Genomic DNA, 21367 nt, shown 5'->3' with positions numbered 1-21367 from the left:
CTAATATAGGATATTTGGGGAGGGGGACATACTGTTTATACCAGGCCACTTCATGGGACATCAGCAGCTCTATTTTTGCTGCCTCCTAGTCAGGCATTCATCAGCAGTTTAATTCGCTATGGCAAGAATGAGGAGGGGAGGGAAGGAAAGGAGGGGGTTTGTGTAAACAAGCTTGAAGATTCTTCATGACCCTATGAAAGTAACCTTTCAGAAAAGGATGTGCTTTGAGAATTTCCCAGAAAGGGATAGTGTAAATGGCAGTTACCTTACATGTGGTATTTGGTACACTTACTTTTAGTATTTGCTTTCTGAAATCATGTAGCTAAGTTACCATTGTGAATAATGTAAGAGACTTCCAAGTAAGTTTGAGGTTTTCTGGAATAAACCTCACAGGCACTGCATATTAAAGTGGACACATGCGTTTATAATTTCAGAAGAGGTTCCAGTGTGACAGTTATTATTACATATGTAAAATAGTGCCGGTGCTGAGCTACAGTATAATATTTATTTCAGACCCAGGTGGCCACATGTTAAAAGAACCCACTGATACATACTTGGCTTTTTCTGTAATGGATATTTGTTAATTTTTGTGAATGACATAGTTAGGCATTTGTGTGTGAGGCAAGCTGTCTTTAAAGGTATCTACTAATTCTTCCCCGATAGTATTAAGGGGGTTAGTTTAGTCATGCCACAGACTTGCCTTTTGGCTCATCTAAAACGTGCCTTCCTAAGTGTGTGCTGTTTTATGGCATTATAACCTAATGAGTAGAAAAGAAGGAAAAGGTGCTACGCAATGGGGTCAGAGAAGCAAGTAGGTCTGATGTGAGGCTTTGTAAATTTGAAATTTATTCTAAATATGATCGGAAACCACATTATCTGATTTCTGGTTTTTCAGGCTCACCTTGGCTGCTCTGTGGAATAGGTGTAGTTTTTCTTTTTTTTTTTTTCTTAATTAGCTATATTATTCTTTTAATTTCTTCTTAATTAGCTGTATTTCTCATACTCATGAGGGTCATGGGCCTCTTTATTTTGCAGTATTTCATTTTGATGTGCCAGTGTTGCGGCTGATTCTGAGTGACGTCGACAATGATAGCATAGTTAGAATGCATAAGCGTTAACACAGTTCCTTTAAATCTGACCTGTAAAGCATGGCTTCTTTTTTCAGCAAGGATATACTAAATCTAGAGATAACCTAAATCAAGGGGTCTCTAGGGATAAATCTAAGGATCTTTTAACTGATGTAGTTAAAAGCTGAAAGATGCTTCTACTCATTCTAAAAACACATAAAAATACTGACATGTAGAACATTTCTTCATCTGGATAAAATCGGAATATTTACAAATGGCCCTAATAGATGAGAGTAGCTTGGTGTTCTTTTTCTTGATAGATTTGCTCATGCTGTGACTTAACAAACAAAGCAAGTGAAACAGTATTGCTAGACCTCATTCACAACAATTTTGGGTGTACCAATTATTCCTAGCTGTTCTTATTATCCACCTTTGAACCCCTGTACCTTGTCATGGGTCATATGTACATGGTGAGGGAGAATACATTTGAGTGACAGTAAAAGTAGGCAGGTACAATGAAGTTCAGAGGTTATCTAGTTGTTTAAGTTATCCTGTTTGTTCGAGAGAGCTTCTTTGAATTTGGATCCTTTCCTTAAGACATCTTTGTTAAAGGAGACTGGTGGGTGGGAACAAAATGGCACTATGGCCAGAGTAAGGACTATGACCTCTCCCTCGAACAGCCGCTTTCTGTATGTAGCACTATTACGAAGTTTTGCTGAGCAGAATGTTTTATACCAGGCCTATTAGGAATCTACTCAGCTGAGGTAAGAGACTCCTGTTATTTCTACTACCATCTGTGATTATGAACAACTCCAGAACTATAACCAGCTCCAGAGGCAAGAATTAGAATAAATGTTGGCAGATGTGTGAAATGTAAAAGTATACGCTCTAGTTGCCTAGTTAGAATGTAAAGGAGTGGAAAGAGAAACTTTTATTCTCTCTTATTAGGAACAGATAGCAGGCTCAAAACCTACCTCCTCTGAGAGTCTGAGTCTTATCCACATTAAAGAAGGAACCAGGATTGGAAGAAGTGGAATGTCTTGAAGTCAACTTACAGTTGTGTCAAGGCATTATAATTATAAAAACAATTATAGAGGCCAGGCTCAGTGGCTCACGCTTGTAATCTCAGCACTTTGGAAGGCTGAGGCAGGCGGATCACTTGAGGTCAGGAGTACGAGACCAGCCTGGCCCAAATGGCAAAACCCTGTCTCTAACTAAAAATATAAAAATTCGCCAGCCGTGTTGGCACATGCCTGTAATCCCAGCTACTTTGGAGGCTAAGGCAGGAGAACTGCCTGAACCTGGGAGGCGGATGTTGCAATGAGCCGAGATTGCACCACTGCACTCCAGCCTGAGCAACAGAGTAAGACTCTGTCTCCAAACAAACAAACAAACAAACAAACAAAAAACAATTATAGGATTCTTCACCAGTTGCCATTGGGTTGAGGTTATTCTAACCAGAAGAAGGTAAATTTTTCTTCTGCGTTAGTCTGGCATTACGGAGATGGTGTGTTTTGCTCTTCAGGAGTGCTGTGGTACTGCGTAGTTAAGCCACAGGAGGGGAAGCAAAGAGGAAAGGAGCAGCAGCCACTGCCACTGAATGCTGACAGGGAGGCCAACTCGCTGCTACTGAATTCAGCAAAAGACTAAAAACTCCACAGTGCTTTTTATCTCCACAAGTCTGTTAGCTCTTTGAGAGTAGTTTCTTATTTTTATGGCAGAAAATGACTTTTATGTTCAGAGTGACAGTACTGGGATCTGGACAAGGCTTTTTTAGGAAAGGAGAAAGCCTCTTTTTTTTCTGACTCTAGGTTGATTCTGATTCTATTTATAGGTGTTAGCTATAATAATGGCTTAGTGAAGAAAGCATATTTTAATATGCACTATCAGCGTAGCCAGCTATGTCCAAGGAAGTGTGCATGTATGACACTGGTAGGCTTAGGAGCTTTAATGGTTTCTATGATAGAAGACAAACATCTTTCTGCTATAGCTATTTCATGTCTGTATTCATCTGCTCAGGCTGCCGTAACAGAGTACCACAGACTCGGTGACTTAAACAACAAAAACTGATTTTTTCCCAGTTCTGGAGACTAGAAGTCTAAGATCAAGGTGCCATTGGGGCTGATTTCTGATGAGGCCTTTCTTCCTGGCTTGCAGACAACTGCTTTCTTGCCGTGTCCTCATTTGGCCTTTCTTCTGTGTACACATGCTGGGAGGGAAAGAGCAAGTTCTGGTGTCCCTTCCTCTTATGAGGACACCAGTCCTAACCAACTCTTATGAGCTCATTTGCATTTAACCTAAATTACCTCCTTAAAGGCCCTATGTCTAACCAAGTACAGTCACTTTAGGGTTAAGGCATCAACATTTGAATTGGGGTGGGGGCAAGTCAAGTTCATTGGCAAGTGTACTGAATTAGGCAAGTGACAAAAGTAAGGTTAAGGAATTACTACTTGCCTGTAAATAAATACAGTAAGAGACTGAAAAGGCAAGTAGAACAAGCTTTTAAAATGGATTGGGATAGAAGAAAGATGGATTGGAATAGAAGAAAGATGGACTGGGATAAAAGACAAGGTAAAACAAAGATCTTCCTCTATACTAACTTGATTTTAAGTGATATGATCACAAGATAGTGGCTGGCTTGGGGACATTGGAAAAGAAGGTAGATGTACTATGCCGTCTACTGACTGATGAGCCTATAACAAATAGTAAATAGCTTTGCTGTTGCTTTTTTTTTTTTAACACAGTATTATAAAGGCTTTTAGTTGGTATTATAATTGTTTTGCTATGAGAAAGAAGTAATTAGAGGAGAATATTTTGTTCAGCCTTATGCTGTAAAGGGAATTGAGGCAGTTTGGGAAGAAGCTTGAAAGGCTTAATTTAATTTCATAGCAAGACTGATTTAATGGACTTTCCTTCATTGGTGTATTAAGGCCAACGGTAGGAAGTATAGACTTGGGAATTTGTGCAATTGTAAATAGGTAGTGGTTAATAGGTGGTAAATGGGTAGTGGTTACTGGATCAGGAAGCACAGGAAGGTTCTGGGTCAATGTCTTCAGTTAAGGTAGGCAGCATGGAAAATTTCCATTCAAAGGAGTCTTTGAAATGTGCTCCATCTGTTTTATAGAAACTGTTATAACAGTTTAGAGAGGCAATTATGATTTAGCAGATTAACAGAGAATAAAAGCATGCTGGTCAGATAGAGGCCCCAGAGAAATGTTTGTTTACAGGCTGAGAAGTGGATATAGCACGACCTGATTAGAGATTCCTAGAATATTAGTAATCTGGGATGATGTTGGAAAATGTTTTGCCTTATTTCGTTATTTTCGTTAGACTCTCATGCCACCTGCCACACAGGCGACATGAGCACCAGATTGGCCAGAGGTGGAAGGAGAACACTTGCACAGTAAGGATATGCCCCAGGTTATCCTCTGAGGCTGGGCAAGGGTCTCCTTCTCATTAGGCCATTTCTTATTAGGACTTTGGACTTTGGATTGTCAGAAACACGCATTTTGCCAAAGATCTTCCTCTCTATGTTAATACAAGCTTGGTCTAGCCTAGTAATTCTCAACCATGGGCGATTTTTGCCTCCTCAGTGAATATTTAGCAATGATTTGGCATCATCTGGAGACATTTTTGGCTTTCACAGCTTGAGGGAGGTGCATCTGGTGAGTAGAGGCCAATAATTCTGCTAAGCATCTTTCAGTGCACAGAACAAAGGATTTTCTGGCCCCAAATGTCAACAGCGCTGAGGTTGAGAAACCTTGGTTTATTTAGCCCGTGGCTTTTAACGTAACCCTCCCAGTCTGTCTTTTTGCCTTTTCCCCATTTTGTTCTCCAAAACTTCTTGACCTTCAGAGCATTTGATCTATAAGATCATTAATTTAATTTTAGTAGAGTTTGGTGAAGTGATTTGCTGTTGTGAAAAGTGCAGCTAAATAATTGCCAGGAGACAAAACTTAATTTAAGTTCTTCTTGGATCTTTGGCCACAGAGCAACAAGTTATCCAGGCTGGGTCTCTGTGGCATTATTTACGCCTAAATGCTTAAGCTCCATGTAGTCAGCTGCAGCTTTTCCTTCCTCTTGTTTATAACTGTTAATTTTAATTCAGATCTGCACTCCTCAGGCATTCCCACAGAGTAGCTTCTGTTAAGTGAGTTTTGGTTTGGTGATTGGGGCCTCTGGTCTTCTACCAGGGATCTGGCTGGGTGGAGTGGGGAAAGGGAGCCTGGGACCTGACTGCTGGTTAAACACACTCTCTACCAAGCCTCCTGATTTTAGCCCCATCCATACCTTTACTTCTAGGGGCCCCTGGTGCCAATTCCTAAGGCTGCTGGTGATTTTGCAATGCAACTAGGGCAGCTTCTCAGCTTTCTTCTCCATCAGTTTAGGAGTTAGCTTTCTAGGAACTGTAAACTCAGTTACCACCTGTTCCTTTGCTTTCTAGCTCTCATATTTTGTACCTTTTCTCCTCTCATTTTTGTTCATTTGTTTTTTGGAGGAAAGTTTTTTTGTCTTTACTGGTTTTGCCTTTTTAAAACAATTCTTTTACTATTGTTTTTAGTGGTGCTGGGGAGACTGAGAGTAAAATTCGTGTGTTTAATTTACCCTCTTTTCTTTAAGGCCAAATAGACTTTAATTTTACACATTATTCTACTTCTTGCTTTTTCTATTTAACGTAATTTGGAGGTTTTTCCATATATGTAAATTATTTCGTTCTTTTCAATTATTGTATAGCTGTACTGTGATTTATTTAATCACCCTTCTGTTGAAGGACATCTAGTTTTTCCTTTGCTCTTTTTCTTTTCTTTTTTCCTATTATGAGCAATGCTACAATAAGCACCTTTATATCTGCCATTCATCTTTGGTTACATGTGGGCACATAGTGTCATAATTGAGAGTCTGACTGCCTGAATTTCTGTCCCAACTCTGCCACTTACTACTTATGAAACCTTGGGCAAGTTATTTAACTTTTCTAAGCTCAGTGACCTCATTTCTGAAGTGGTATTGATAACAATATCAAACTCATAGGATTGCCATGAGGATTAAATGATATATGCTTAGAATAGTACCTGGAGCATAGTAAGTGCTCAATAAATGTTAGGTAGCCTTAGTCCATCAGAATAAATTCAAAAGATATGTACATTTTCCTCTTTTTTTTTTTCTTTTTTTTTTTTGAGATAGGGTCTTGCTCTATCACCCAGGCTGGAGTGCAGTGGCACGATCATGGCTCACTGCAGCGTCACCCTCTCATTTTTTAGTTGTTTTACAGATGGGGTCATACCACATTGCCCAGGCTGCATTTTACATTTTGACAGAAATTGTTGCATGGTGCTTCTAAAGGGCTACCCAATTTGTGTTCCAAATAGCAGTGTATGAGAGTACCTTTCTCTACTTGTTTAGAGAAATAAAAACACGGCCGGGCGCGGTGGCTCAAGCCTGCAATCCCAGCACTTTGGGAGGCCGAGACGGGCGGATCACGAGGTCAGGAGATCGAGACCATCCTGGCTAACACGGTGAAACCCCGTCTCTACTAAAAAATACAAAAAACTAGCCGGGCGAGGTGGCAGGCGCCTGTAGTCCCAGCTACTCCGGAGGCTGAGGCAAGAGAATGGCGTGAACCCAGGAGGCGGAGCTTGCAGTGAGCTGAGATCGTGCCACTGCACTCCAGCCTGGGCGACAGAGCAAGACTCCGTCTCAAAAAAAAAAAAAAAAAAAAAAGAAAGAAAGAAATAAAAACAGCTTTGAGCCACTTGTTTATTATCATTGGCTGTGTGCTGTTGTTTATTTTTTTAAGTGAAATATTTCTCTCCATCCAAGACTGTGAAAGATGAATGTGCTTTTCTCTTGCTATTCTTAATTATTTGAAATTGTTGACTCCTAGTATGTTATCATACTTTAGTCTTTACTAAATTAGATCAATGTAAAATGCCATTTCAGTGTTTCAATCTGTGTTTTAAATTTATGGGTAAGGTTTGTCGTCCTTTCACATGTTTTTCACTTATTCTTTTGGGAATGCATACCATTATCTTATTTTTTTTTCTCAATTCCAATAGCAATTTAAGGTTCATTGCACTTACTTTAGCTATTAAATCTATTCTGATTTATATTGAGAGAGAATTATTTATTATTTACTAGTATTGTTTATCCAACTAGATGATAGTTTCTGAGCAGCAATTTTTTTGTCACTTTCTTTTACTCCATGGCACCTAGATTTAGTATGTAGTATTAAACAGCTGTGGTCAGACAAAGTGACATGTGCCTGTCTATAGTCTCACCTACTCAGGGGCTGAGGTGGGAGGATCGCTTGAGCCCAGGAGGTAGCGGCTGCAGTGAGCTGTGATTGTGCCATTGCACTGCACTCCAGCCTGGCCGTCAGAGCAAGACCCTGACTCAAACAAAAACAAAACAAAACAAATAAACAGTTGTTCAGGCAATAGAGAAGTATGCTTTTTAGTTTTTGGTGTTCCATTGTAATTGTTTATGAAATGAACTTTGTATGAGTAATAAAATATATTTGACACACGTTTATTATAGAAAATTCAGGTATTATAGAAAAATACAAAGAATAAAATAATCCATCCCTAACATCTAAAAATGATCATCATTATTAACTTTAAGGGGTTCTGCGTAGGGGTCTTTAGGAGTTTTTCTTTGGCACTATATGAATAGAAGGTTGAGTAGGCAGATGAATGAGCGCAAAGAACATTTTATGAAAAGGAGGTCATATTATATATACAATTTAAGAATAAATGGCAGAATTAATCTTACTTGAATTGACGAAGTAAATAAGAGTCACCGAATTAGTTAAGTTCCTCTAATGCTAGAAAGAAAGGTAATTTTTAAAATTGAGATTGAAGTTACAGTTTTTTGTGATTAATTTATTTGTGAGAATTTTCCTTTGGGCCCCTTCAAATAAAATTTAGAAAGAGTTCATGCCTTTCCTTATGTTGAAAAGATCTCAGGATCTTTCCTTTGAGAATTTTTGTCTCTGATCTGAAATGTGGCCTGGACTAGTACTTTTCATGCTATGTGTGAGAGAGCTCTAGGGTTCCACAGAGGTGCTGTGTAGTTTTCTCATTCATGCTTTTATCTAGTACATATATTGAAATTTTGTATAAAATTTTGTTTGGGAATAAAAAGTTCTGCTATCTAAAACAAGAAAGTTTGAATAATATTGAGCATTTTATAGTTAGTAGCAGAATAGAGAAAAACGAAAAAATCCTTAGTAACCAGTAATATAGTGATGTTTACTTTCTTTTTGTGTTTCAGAATTGCTGAAGCACTGTCTCTTGCTTTAAAAGTATAGATGAGTGTTTTATTTCTATGGCTTAGTCAGTAAACTACTGAGAATTACAGAGAATGTGCTGACAGCCCTTGGATTACACTGGATCTTTCTGGTACCCCTAAAATGTATAAATATCTGTGAAAGTTAGCATGATGACAGTAACAACATAAATTGCTAATGATGGATGTATCATACAAAAGTTGAAAGCTTTGAAAAACTACTCCTGGCTACTTCAGTGACTGTGTAAATACTACAATAGCTGATAAACCAAAAAACACTGGCCACTGTGTTTACCCAGTAATTACAGTCCCTATAATGCCAGCTATAGTTGAAAGGCTGATTTAATTACTACAGTGTTATTGTCTGCCTGCGTTGTGTGCTTAAAATCGAAAGAAAGAAAAATTTAAAAGTGTATGCTTTATCCCATTTAGAGTTGTTTAGAAAGAATTCCTTTTCATAATGCACATTAGTAGTTTCTGTATTTTTGTAGATTAAGAAAACTTTTTTACTGGTCTTAATTCAAAAAAAATTCTTGAAGTTTAGGCCACACTAAAATACAATTATAGATTCCCCCCCCTCAACAACTAGGATTATGTTTTATAGGTGCATTTATTCATTCATTCATTCATTCATTTTTGCCTTTATTAAAGCAAGTTTTATTGTTATTTACCATAGTAGTTTCAGAAAGAGGAGCAGATTAGCTCAGTCCAACAAGATTGGCAGCTGGCAAAATCTAGTGAAGCAGGTGTTCTGATTACTTTAATTTGGGGGGATTTAATTTGGTTGCTTTTAATGCTTAGCCATCTAACACTTCAAACATAATGCAGAATAAATATTTCATCTCCTTCCTTTTTACTTTAATACCACACCCACCTCACTTCAATATGGAAATATCTTCATTAAATATGATTTCTAAAAGAAGAAGCTCCCTGGAGAATATAGCCACGAGGACAGTGCATAAAAAGAAAAACTCAAAATAAAACTCTGTATGATAATTTTCTATTCTAAGGAACAAAAGTTTCCAGTATATGAAGAAATAAACCCAGTCTCAGATGCACTAATAGGTCTGTGAGAAGAGGTTGTGGTATAATAACTGAAAACTGCCAGCTATTTTCAAGATACTCAAGTGGTAATTGTGCACCTAACCCGGCAACAGCCCTCAGAAAAAGCCAGAGTGCTGTCTCCATGTAGGCCAGTGTATTTGTCCATTTTCATGCTGCTGATATAGACATACCCGAGACTAGGCAATTTACAAAAGAAAGAGGTTTATTGAACTCACACTTCCACGTGGCTGGAGAAAAAGCCTCACAATCATGGCAGATGAAAGGCATGTCTTACATGGCAGCAGACAAGAGAAGAGAACTTGTACAGGGAAGCTCCCCTTTTTAAAACCATCAGATCTTGTTAGACTCATTCACTATCAGAACAGGGCAGTAAAGACCCACCCCCATAATTCAGTCACCTCCCACCGGCTTCTTCCCATGACACATGGGAATTGTGGGAGTTACAATTCAAAATGAGATTTGGGTGGGGACACAGCCAAACCATATCAACCAGGTACAAAAATCCATCTTCAGCTTTTGCCTCCTCCTCAAGCTGTCCCATGGTTGGGCTGCACTGTCTTATCCACAAACGGGACAGAGGGCTTTTCAGCAGGAAGCTGGATCCTACTGGTGATGATGCACATGGACTGAGTCACTACAATACCAGGTGGCACCAAGGACATCTACTTATCAGGGTCAGCGGTCTGAGAGCCTGGACTTTTTCATAATTGCTGGAACCGGCCGGGCTGTTTTGCATGGATCTTTGGGGGCTCCACTCACCTGTGTTCCAGGAGCAGTCCTCTCTGAACACCCACTTCACAGTGGCAGGGAGGGGATGGGCTGGCTTTCATAGCTGTGGAGCTTAGTGCAGCCACCACAATGATGTCAAGGGGGGAGACTGCATGCAGATTCAGTGCCAACTTTAGTAACAGGGTTGGGGAGGCAAGTTTTTGTGGAAAACCCAAGGTGGAAGGTGGTCCCTGGTGGAGCACCTTTAAGCAGTGAAGTGCTTTTTTTGTTTTACATTTCAGGCATGGCTTGGGAAATTACCTTGTCAAAAGATTTGTTTTTGAATCACTGGCTTCAAGGGAGCAGCGTTAAAGACTATGGGCCCCATTATTGTTGGGAAGTTTTCCAAAACCCTAATTAGTAGGCAAATGCCTTTATGACACAAAACAAAATGATGAGCTTGCATCTTGTCAGTCACTGAATGTGTGCTGATGCTCAGCAGAGATTCAGTGGCTTCCCAGAGCATTGTTGTTTACAGCGCTATGCCCTATTTCTTGCCTGAGCTTTCTGGAACTGGCACTGGAAATCCTATTTTGTTGTAAAACCTAATACTAGTTCATTGTGATCCAGCCTTGAGAGGGGATTTCCTAATCTCCACTATACCAATATTTTCATCAAGTTATTTGTACTTAGACTTGAGACTTCCCTGAAAAATCTGGCACAAGGGTCACTTCAGACGGACTCACATTCTTTATTCTTGGTTTGTATTTCTGCAGCCCTTCTGGAGCAATACTGTGGCAATGTTGTACAGGATACATTAAAGCAGAGAGAGAGAGAGAGATGTGAGAACATCGAGGGTCTAGTCATTCTCATGGATTCTGACCCACAGGCCATTTCCTCATTCTTCCTCCGACCTCTAATTTTAGAAGTGAAGGACCAGAGTTCTTCTGTAAATTGTCCAGGGACTGTGTGAATCAATGTGTGTTGCTTTAAATGTATTATCTATAGTATTGGTATGGTTAGTGAAAATCCACTTATTCTTTCTAGAACTTAGTTTCTTTTCTGGAAAGTGAGGAATTTCACTCAGATGATCCCTGTAGTTCCTTCTGTTTCTGTTTAAGATTGTATCATCCTGTCAGTTGGCTTCAAGAGGATTATGACATGTGTAAGAGGGAGATTGTTGATCTATACAGACAAGCAGTTCTAGGATCTTTGATTACATTGTCTTACACTTAGTTTCTTAATTTGTTGATTTATTAAAAGAAATTTGATTTACCTGTGATTTCTCTCATCCACACCTCCAGTGGTTTTCTGTTTTGAATTTGCTTCATAATATGGTAAAATTTACTCTGGCTGGTGGCAAAATATTATAGCTAAGCTTATGGGGAAACAATACATTTTTACCTCTTTATAATTTTAAGGATATTATTTGGTTTGGGTTATTGTCATTAGAGGCTTTTTATCCTTGTATTGAATCTGATATGTTGAATACTGTGCCTTAGTCACAAAGAAGTTACTTTAGAATTACGTGTGACCAGGAACTTCCAGTTGCAATAGGTATACAGCTGCTCCCCCATGTGGTTGTGGATCCAAAGAGCTTGTGGAGCTTGTATTAAGAACACAACACCGTTGCATTTTGTGACAAATTAGCATCATTCTATATATATACACTTTAAGTTCTAGAGTACGTGTGCACAACATGCAGGTTTGTTACATATGTATACATGTGCCGTGTTGGTGTGCTGCACCCATTAACTGGTCATTTATATTAGGTATATCACCTAATGCTATCCCTCCCTCCTCCCCCCACATCACCACAGGTCCCCGGTGTGTGATGTTCCCCACCCTGTGTCCAAGTGTTCTCATTGTTCAATTCGCACCTATGAGTGAGAACATGCGGTGTTTGGTTTTCTGTCCTTGTGATAGTTTGCTCAGAATGATGTGACAAGTTAGCATCATTCTTGAGAAGCACGACTAAAAGTTTAGATCTAGAATTTTATGGCACATCAAACTCTAATGATTATATAATAATATTATTGTATTTTCTAACCTATTTTTATAATATACAATGCTCAGTTGTACATATCCAACTTTACCATGGCAAACCAGGAGGATATATTTTTGGTACCACAGTAACAGAGAAAGTTGGAGAAGTAGAAAGGACATAGAAAAGAAAGTGCAATAAAGAATGATGGAAGATTTTGGCTTTTTGCTTCTTTATTCCCCTGTCTTCGGTAGATGAAACTAGAGTGCTAATCCACATCAAGTTTTATTTTCAGGTTTCATGTAACTAAAAATGTACATGTATAAGATGGCAAAGCAGGGTTAGGGATATAATAATCGATTATGGAATCATTTTTCTGAATTTGCTTCTAAGCAAGTGACGTCTATTTCCAATGCTTTTGTCATGGTTAGTCCTTTTGGGACAAAATTCATGTTTGCTTCTGGGATCACTTAGAGTCCATTTGTTGGAGTAGCAGCAGACAGCTTGATCATAATCTGACACTGAGTTTTAGGCCCAACTAAGAAGACTATGATACATAAGAGGACTATGATACAGTGGTATTCTGTTCTTATATCTTTTTGACTCATACTTACCATGGATATGTCAGCCAGAATCTTGAACTATTAAATCTTAGTATGAAGAAAAAACATTACTAAGGACTGAATATGCTAGCTTTACATTGATTGCTCATTGTCATACAGTTTCAGGTATATGAATAGATAATATGTTATTCAAGAGATAGGGAACGCTGTTACTCATATATTCTATTAGTGGAGTGTGCTACATGTGGAGTTGAAAAATATAAACCATAGGTTTTGCCAGCCAGAGGGCCTCTTGTCTAGTGTGGGAGAAATGTAGTCACAGAATATACAGGTAGCAGCAAGTGGTAAGACTTTTAATTGCAGTAAGTTTGAAAGAAGGTTAGGAGTTAGGGTAGGATAGGTTTGCCAGAGGAATTGGAACTTCTGATGGAAAGACAGAAAGGAGAGGGAAAGTATTTTTAAAGGAGTTCTTGAAGAAATACCTCAAGAATACTCTGGCTCACATATTCAAATACAGTGGTCATCTTTTAGCTCTAAATCGACTCAAAGAACTACAGAAAGATTAGGCTGGAATAAACTTATAGTACAGTAGTTCTTTTGGAGAAAAGGGTTTTCACTGAATATGAGACTAGAGTCAAATCTCAAGTAAAGACAAGCTTCCCAGAGAGTAGTACAGCTACCCACAGAGATGAGCAGGGTGATAAAATGGAAAGACCACCTGAATTAAGAATCAGGAAGCCTAGATTTTAGTTTGGGCTCTGACACTAATTCCATGGCTGGAGCACATCCGTTAACCTCCCCGAGACTCCACTTCCTTTATTATAAAATTAGATTTTGGACCAGTTGGCCTCTAAATGTCTTCCATCTTTGACTCTTTGTCTTTTCTGTGCACATAAACATCAGATCTAATCCTTGTTAGTGGCATTATTTTGAAAACATGGGACAGAAACATAGGAACAATATTCTTTATTGAAAAAAAAGAAAAGCGACTTTTATAATATTTTTAGGATTTACTGATTAAACATAGTTTTGGAAGTGTGATAAGAGGAAGGAATCTATTTGTATAGATGCTTAATTATTAAAACAAATTTTTTTGAGAACATGCCCAAATAAGGGCTGTATTCCTTTCCTGAAGCATTATGTTGATTCTTTTTTATTGCATTGAGAGGGAGATTTTAGGATAAGAGTCAGAGACCAATCAAAGAGTTTTGGACCCTCCCAATTTCTTATCAAATGCAATGCCTAAATAATATTCCTATATAAACTGTCCTCTTCTAAGCTCCTACCTGAAAGTGGAACTCTAATCACTTAGAAGGTCCTGTACCTCACAGTTGGTATAATTGGAGTCTCCTTTATTGGAGGAAACCATAAGGTAATGTTGTCCTCACCTTACAGGCAAGCCATCATGAGGAGGGATGTGTTGGATAAACAAAGACTATCCTACAGCAGAAGCTGTGGAACCAGGGAAAAATTTAATTACAACTAAGTTTTACCTTATGACTTTTATCTTTGGGGGATAATTTTCTAATTTATCTGTAGGAAAACAAACATTAAAAACAACAAGCTAGATACAGAATTCCTTGAGAAAAGTAGAGCTTTAATAAAATGAGATTTTGCCAATGTTATGCTCTCCCTATCTTTCGGGAGATGGTGCAGCCTCCTTAGCTTATTTTGCTTGAGAAAAAAGTTCCAAATGTGTTTGTTTCCTAATATCCCATTGCAAAAGAGAAATAATTGCATGACTGTCCCAGAGGTTTCAGGCTCATTTTGGGGTATTTCTAAAGATTCCCTACAGCCCATATTTTATTTGTGTTTTAAACATTTCTTTGATGGTATCCCAGCAAGAAATAATTTATTATTCCTAGAAATATAATACTACTATAACATTTCTGACTAGGATGATTTTCTGTTTCTAAAATCTTTAAATTTTATAATGCTTGTAATGCATGCTTAGTATAAGTTTTTAAAAAGCATGAAATTATAATTTTTTTATAAAATGAAATTAACCTGCATAGCTTTCCCCTGCCTTTCCCTCCCCTTTTGAATAATTGAATCTAAAAGACATTAAGTAGGGCTGAGTAAGGTAGGAGTCTACATGACATCAAACCTAGAAGCCATAAGAGAATAGATGGATAATTTAGTTATATGATAATAGAAAATTTCTACATGGAAAAAATTAAGCCATCACAAATAGGAAAAACTATTTGCATCACTTATTTTCAAAGGGCCAATTTTGGGTTTTTTTGTATGTAAAGAGCGTATACAAAGCAATTAGAAAAAGAGCAACAACCCAATGGGAAATCTACAAAGGAAGGGAACAAACTGTTCGTAGAAAATTATGCAGTTTGTTCCTTTCCTTTATATAAAAATGAGAAATTTTCTTAAGTATATGAGAAAATGCCTAAATTCTCATTCATAAGAAAAATGTAATTTAAAAGTATTTTGAGATACTACATTTTACCTGTTAAATTGACAGAGATCCACCATTAAAATATTTTTCGAAATGCATGTGAAAAAGCAAGCACTTTCAAAAATTGCTGATGGAATTACAAATTAATACAACATGTGGGGGGCACAGTTTGGGAATATCCAGCAAATTTACTAATACACATTCCCTTTGACCCAGCAATTTTACTTCTGGGAATTTAGCTTACTGATACACTTCCACACAAACTGACAAATTTATAAACGTATTTATTGCAGCATAGTTGGTAACAGCAAAAGATGGTAAGCAATACAAATGTCCACGCATATAGGGAACTGGTTAAATAAATTATAGTGCATCCATAAAATGGAATATTATGCAGACATTAAAAAGAATAAAGAAACTTCATATGGAAGTGGAATGAAGTCTAAGGAATATGTTAAGAGAAAAAAGCGAAGTATAGAAATATGTATATATTATGCTACTATTCTTGTAAGAAAAAGTGAGGAAAAGGGTAGTAAATGTGCATGAAGTATCTCTGGAAATATACATAAGAACTGATTGCATTGTCTCTAGAGTTAACAACTAGATGGCTAGAGTACAAGAGTATAAGAGACTTTTCAAAGAACACCTTTTTATAGCTGTTGAATTTTTAACCATGGGAATTTACCTATACAATACGTAAATGTCTAATGAGAAAAGAAAACACCTGTCGCCCAGGCTGGAGTGCAGTGGCGCGATCTCAGCTCACTGCAAGCTCCACCTCCTGGGTTCACGATCTTTGATAAGGAATATTATGAAAGTGTATGAGAATTGGAAATACTTCCTTTTCTTTTTTTTCTTCCCCCTCACCCCTTGAGGCAGGCAAGCCGAGTTTGAATACTCTTGGTATTTTTGCATATGCAGTAATTGTAGTTTTACCCACAGGAAGAAGAAGGAAATACTTGCAAAACACAAAAAACTTCCTGGCTCCAAGATTGTGTTTTATCCTTATCTCCAACCAATGATCTTATGGTAATAGCTCGAGAGCAAAAAGCTGTATTTCTAGTGCGTGAGTATCCTATTCTTTTCAGCGACCTTTATTTTGATGCATTGGATAGAAGAGAAAATGGATTAGGTGAAAAGAATATAACACTTTATCTCCCCCCCACCCCCATTTCCCTCTTTTTCCCCCTTGCATTTCTGTTTGTTTTCTCCCTTTTTTCTGTCTTGGCTGTAGCTACCTTAGCTTATGATACTGCAGGGGCAGTACTGTGCATTGCTCAATTCTTGCAAGGGACAGTCAGAGCTAAAAAGGTCATTGACCTTTTCTTAGTAACAATGTGAGTGAGGTGATTTTCAACTCTTAATTTGAAAACTCATAATATTATCGATTTCTGTTTTGGGCATAGCATTTTAACTCATAATTTTTTTTTGAAGATTAAAAGTTGAGGTTTTTTTCATACCTTGTAGATTTCCAAACCTTACTGATCAAAGTAAGATTATGTGTAAAATGTGTATAGAATGGTCTTACAAAGCAAATTTACCCTCAGGTAGCAAAGGTCTAGTAGAAAAATTTTCTCTGTCATCTGAAGATAAAAGTAGTCTTAAACTAGGCAGGGTGGGCACAGGAATTAGTAACTTTATTCTATAAGAACTATGACAACATTATACAGGTTGAATTGGGGGAAGGAGAGGCTGAAGGCCAGGAGACTAGGTGTATTATAAGAATCTATTATAGATATTTTTATCTTATATTTACCTATAAAAAGACCCAAGTCAGTTAACATACAACTGTTAAATTTTGTAATCATATTTTAAGGAGAAAGAGCAAAATTTATAAATTACCTTTTTAGTATATTATAGCTAAAATTATTTTATATGATATCTTCATTCTTTCAGCAAAGTGGAAATATAGTGATAAAGGAAAGGAAGAAATGCAATTTGCTGTTGGCTGGAGTGGTTCTTTAAATGTTGAAGAAGGGTAGGTGCCAATTAATTTTTGTTTCTCTGTGTGTTACATGTATATATGAAATTGTTTGACTTGTAAGTGAATCTATTAAAAAGTTTCATTATTTGGTTGGGCTCAGTCTTTCACATCTGTAATCCTAGCACTTTGGGAGGCCAAGGCAGGAAGGTCATTTGAGCCCAGGAGTTCAAGATCACCCTGGGCAACATAGTAAGACCCTGTCTCTACAAAAAATTTAAAAATTAGCTGGACATGGTATGCACACCTGTAGTCCCAGCTACTCGAGAGGCTGAGGCAGGAGGATTGCTTGAACCCAGGAGTTTGAGGCTGCAGTGAGCTATGATCATGCTCTGCATTCTAGCCAGTGCAACAGAGTGACACCCTGTCTCTTAAAACAATTTTTTAAAATAAGAAAGAAATTTCATTATTTGAAATGTTTAGTGAATGTATATGTATCCTAACTTTATAGGTTGTAGAGAATGATTTGATCAGCAAATTTTATGTATCAAGTAATTTTTTTTTTAATTCTGTTGGAAGATTTAAGGAAGAATTCAAAAAGAATCTCATAAAATCCTTTTTAATTTTGTCTTTTCCCTCTGTTCTCCATTACTAATTTTATTCATCCAAAAAGTCAAGGGCAATCATTGTCTTCTCTGCTTTGCTGATATTGGGCTTATACTTGAAGGATACAGTACTACATTAATTCTTAAAAGTCATAAATACTTCAGAAATGCAAGTTGGTACATCAGTTTCCTGCTGACCCAGTAAAACTTTTATAACTATGACCAGTGTGACTACATGATGGAGCTGCTAGCCTAGAACCTTGAACCCAAAACTGGTTTTCAATTAAATTTTTATGACTGAAAACTGTCTGATCAGAATGAGTAAAAAAATCCTCCAGACTTTGAATTCAGATAAAAGACAACCAAGTAGAAGTGCCTAGAACATAGCCTGGCACATTGTAGATATTTGAAATATTCTCTACTATTATCAAAATAAATGGTAATATTTCTCCTTACACCATTTAGCCTAAGTGTCAGAAATGCAAAGCAAACATAATGCTTTAAAAACAGCGAACAAACATGAAGATGAATTTTGTTCATGGATTACCTAGTATGATGTATGGCGTAGAAGTGTTTGTAGTTTCTTGGATAAGCTGGTGATGATCCTCACGTTTGACAGATTTAATAAAAGTCAGTGGGTAGGAGTTGTTTTGATTTTGAGACTTAGTTTCTGAGCTCCTGACAAATATTTCAAGTCTACATGTCAGAAAAAAATGTATGTATCTTTTTTATGGAACATCACACCTAACATGTGCTTAGAAATGGATGATCAGAGCAGTTTCTGCAAAATAGAAAAGCCAGCAAGTTGAAATACGTAAGTTCCTAAAATAAGGTACCCTGCAGAAATACGGTTTGCATATAACGTGACTGGCAGTTCCTCAACCATTTTCCCAGCTCCTGATCTCAAACAACGAGGCAGGCTGAAGTTCTTAGCTGAAGCAGAGGAGAGGCAGGGACATAGTAGGAAATGGCTGCATGGGGATGGTTTGAGCTTTGCTCAGTTCTGTGTACAGTCAGTTGTGTAAGTAAAGTTTTGCTTTCTGTACTTTCATGTTTTTCATGACAAGAAGAGTGAAAAATTCTGTTTTTTATTAACCTCAAATGCATGTGGCATTATATTTTGTGTGAATGAATTTTATGGACCTTACTGGTAGTAGAGTTTTACTGTATTTTTACTTATGCATCAAATAAAACTGGTTCACAGAAGTCATCTTCCAGTTATTGTCCTTTAACATCCAATTATAAAGAAATAAAAGTAATTAGTAAGTTCGGTGGGTAAGCATATGATTTTGTTTTTGTTTTTAGGGAATGTGTAACCAGTGCTCTATGTATCCCACTAGCAAGCCAAAAGAGGTAAGGATAAATAAGAGTTATCTGTTTCCTTTGCTTTGATTTATGAGTTGTTAATTAGATAATAAATTTTGTTTGTAACAGGAGTTCCACTGGGCGTCCTGACTGGACCTGCATTGTGGTGGGTTTTACTTCAGGTTATGTACGCTTCTACACTGAGGTGAGTTGAGTTTTCAACAGCTAGGAAACACTAGTTGACTGCAATATCTGGTTGTGCATCCCCTTTATACTAGTTTGTGACTTTATTACCTGCTGCCTGAAAATGTGTAGTTGATGCTTTATTGGGGTAGAGGCCGGGATAGGCCATGGTAAGTTCTGGTAGAAGATACAGAGAAGAGGAGCTGTATTCTGAAAAGAGTGTACCTGGTATCTCTGGAAAACTGTTGGGGAAATGGTACTCTTTGCCTGGCCATACCTGCTCAGGTATATTGGTAAGAAAACAAGCAGGGACCTTCTCTGTGCTTCCTCCTAGAATGGTGTGCTCTTGCTTGCACAGCTTTTGAATGAGGACCCAGTACTTCAACTTAAATGCAGAACCTATGAAATACCACGACATCCCGGGGTGACTGAGCAGGTAGTGTAAAAAATTGTGTTCCAACAGTAATAGTGGCATTACTTTGAAGCAGTTTCTCTCCTCTTTTTTGGGTGGAAACTTAAAAGATATCTTTGTCTTGTGGCACAGTTAACTCTGCTATCATAGTCTAGAAATATAATCTATTTGTAGTGGAGTAAAGAATACCAGTCTTGCTTTTACTTATTTAATGAAATATTCTATGTTTCATTCTACAACAAAGTAAAACCCTTTAGTTAGAAGCCAAGAAAATTCCTTATTTTTAGAATTTAATAGTGACTTAAGGCAAAAATATGATATTCTATAACTTTATATCTTTTTCTATTTGGATTTAGGTGCCAAAATTACCTAGAGTAAAAGAAAAAAAAAATTGGCCTTCTTGTTACTAGTGATACTACCTTGTACTTAACTGTTTCTCAGAAAAGGGGTTACTAAGCTTTTGTTCATAGTGGAAAATACATATATTCATTGAAGATTTCAACTGAGAAGATAATACTGCTTAGTATCTAAGGCTCTAACCTCTTAGGTGCCTTGTAACATTTTGGTTTTCTTAGTCAAAAAATAATTATAGGGCCATTTAAACCAATATGCTTTTATTTGTTTTGCAGAGTGCATAGTCAAACCTATGTAATATGCCTTCCCTTTGTTGTACTACTTAGCCTCCAAAAGATTTCAAGTAAGCAGGTGTATATACTGTATGCATTTGTTAATTGAATTTGCATGGGAGATGGACTGGAGCTGCAAAAGAATCTTATCTAGTAAGAGAGACTAGGATTAAAATCTAATAATATCTGTGGATGAATTAATCAGTAATATAAAGCAATACCTAATTTATTGGTAATTTATTTGGACAGAATACATTCTGTACAAGCTTAGAGAAAGAGGAGTTCAATTTGGACCAGGAAAATAAGAAAATTTCATTGATGAGGTGAGATTTGCATTAAGCCTTGAACAATGGGTATAGAATTTAATTAGGAGAAAAGAGGGGAAAGTGTTTCAGGTAATCAGGAGAAAATTTGATAGAAGATTCGAATGTAGAACTGTATATGCAACAACAAAGAAACTTATGTTATAAAATAATGAGAGACTGTCAAGCAGAGTGGCCAAATTTTGTATAAATTCAAAGGCCAAGTGAAAAATTAGAATTGATTTAGGAAATGAGAGAAACTCCTAAAGATTTATAAGAAGGAAGTGATGTAATCAAAGGAATATTGAAGATTTCTTTCTTCAAGATAAACTGGAATTAGGGAGGCTAGTTATCTGGTTTTTTTAAGTTATCTGTAACAGATGTGGAGTGCTGGGAGCCAGGACTAAAATGGCTATGGGAAGAGAGAAAGGACCAGTACAAAAATTGTTTTGGGGCCGGGCATGGTGGCTCACACCTGTAATGCCAGCACTTTGGGAGCCCGAGGTGGGCGGATTGCCTGAGCTCAGGAGTTTGAGACCAGCCTGGGCAACACCGTGAAACCCCATCTCTACTAAAATACAAAAAATTAGCCAGGCGTGGTGGCATGCGCCTGTAGTCCCAGCAGCTTGGAAGGCTGAGGCAGGAGAATTGCTTGAACCCGGGAGGCAGAGGTTGCAGTGAGCTGAGATCTCGCCACTACACTCCAGCCTGCATGACGGAGTGAGACTCCGTCTCAAAAAAAAAAAAAAAAAAAAAAAAAAAAATTGTTTTGAAGAAGCTTAATAGGACCTGGTTATTGTGTAGAGATGTACAGTTTTTTAAAAATGAGCTAAAGATGTCTCTAAGATACTTATCCTGAGGAGTGCCATTGTCAACGTTGGAATAAGGGACTACATTGGCAGTAAATGTTATTAAATGAGGTTTTGCACATG

The 21367-nt window shown here is 37.5% G+C and overlaps 1 protein-coding gene across 2 annotated transcripts in view; it reads left to right on the top strand.

The window, feature by feature from the left end:
- The window catches only part of LOC105493490 (RAB3 GTPase activating non-catalytic protein subunit 2), a 121273-nt gene that overhangs the window by 41610 nt on the left and 58296 nt on the right, over positions 1 to 21367 (top strand). The window contains exons 3-7 of one of the 2 annotated variants that reach the window (XM_071080927.1): positions 16012 to 16147; positions 16978 to 17059; positions 18913 to 18960; positions 19042 to 19117; positions 19430 to 19531. In XM_071080927.1, coding sequence (XP_070937028.1) covers positions 16012 to 16147; positions 16978 to 17059; positions 18913 to 18960; positions 19042 to 19117; positions 19430 to 19531 — 444 coding nt within the window. The remainder of the gene's footprint in view (positions 1 to 16011; positions 16148 to 16977; positions 17060 to 18912; positions 18961 to 19041; positions 19118 to 19429; positions 19532 to 21367) is intronic. The other variant, XM_071080928.1, reaches the window with a different exon arrangement.

Source organism: Macaca nemestrina, chromosome 1 (genome assembly GCF_043159975.1).
Source record: "Macaca nemestrina isolate mMacNem1 chromosome 1, mMacNem.hap1, whole genome shotgun sequence".
In the NCBI taxonomy this organism is placed as follows: Eukaryota; Metazoa; Chordata; class Mammalia; order Primates; family Cercopithecidae; genus Macaca; species Macaca nemestrina.
Note: the sequence above shows the minus strand (reverse complement) of the source record. Positions and strands in the feature narration are given on the sequence as shown.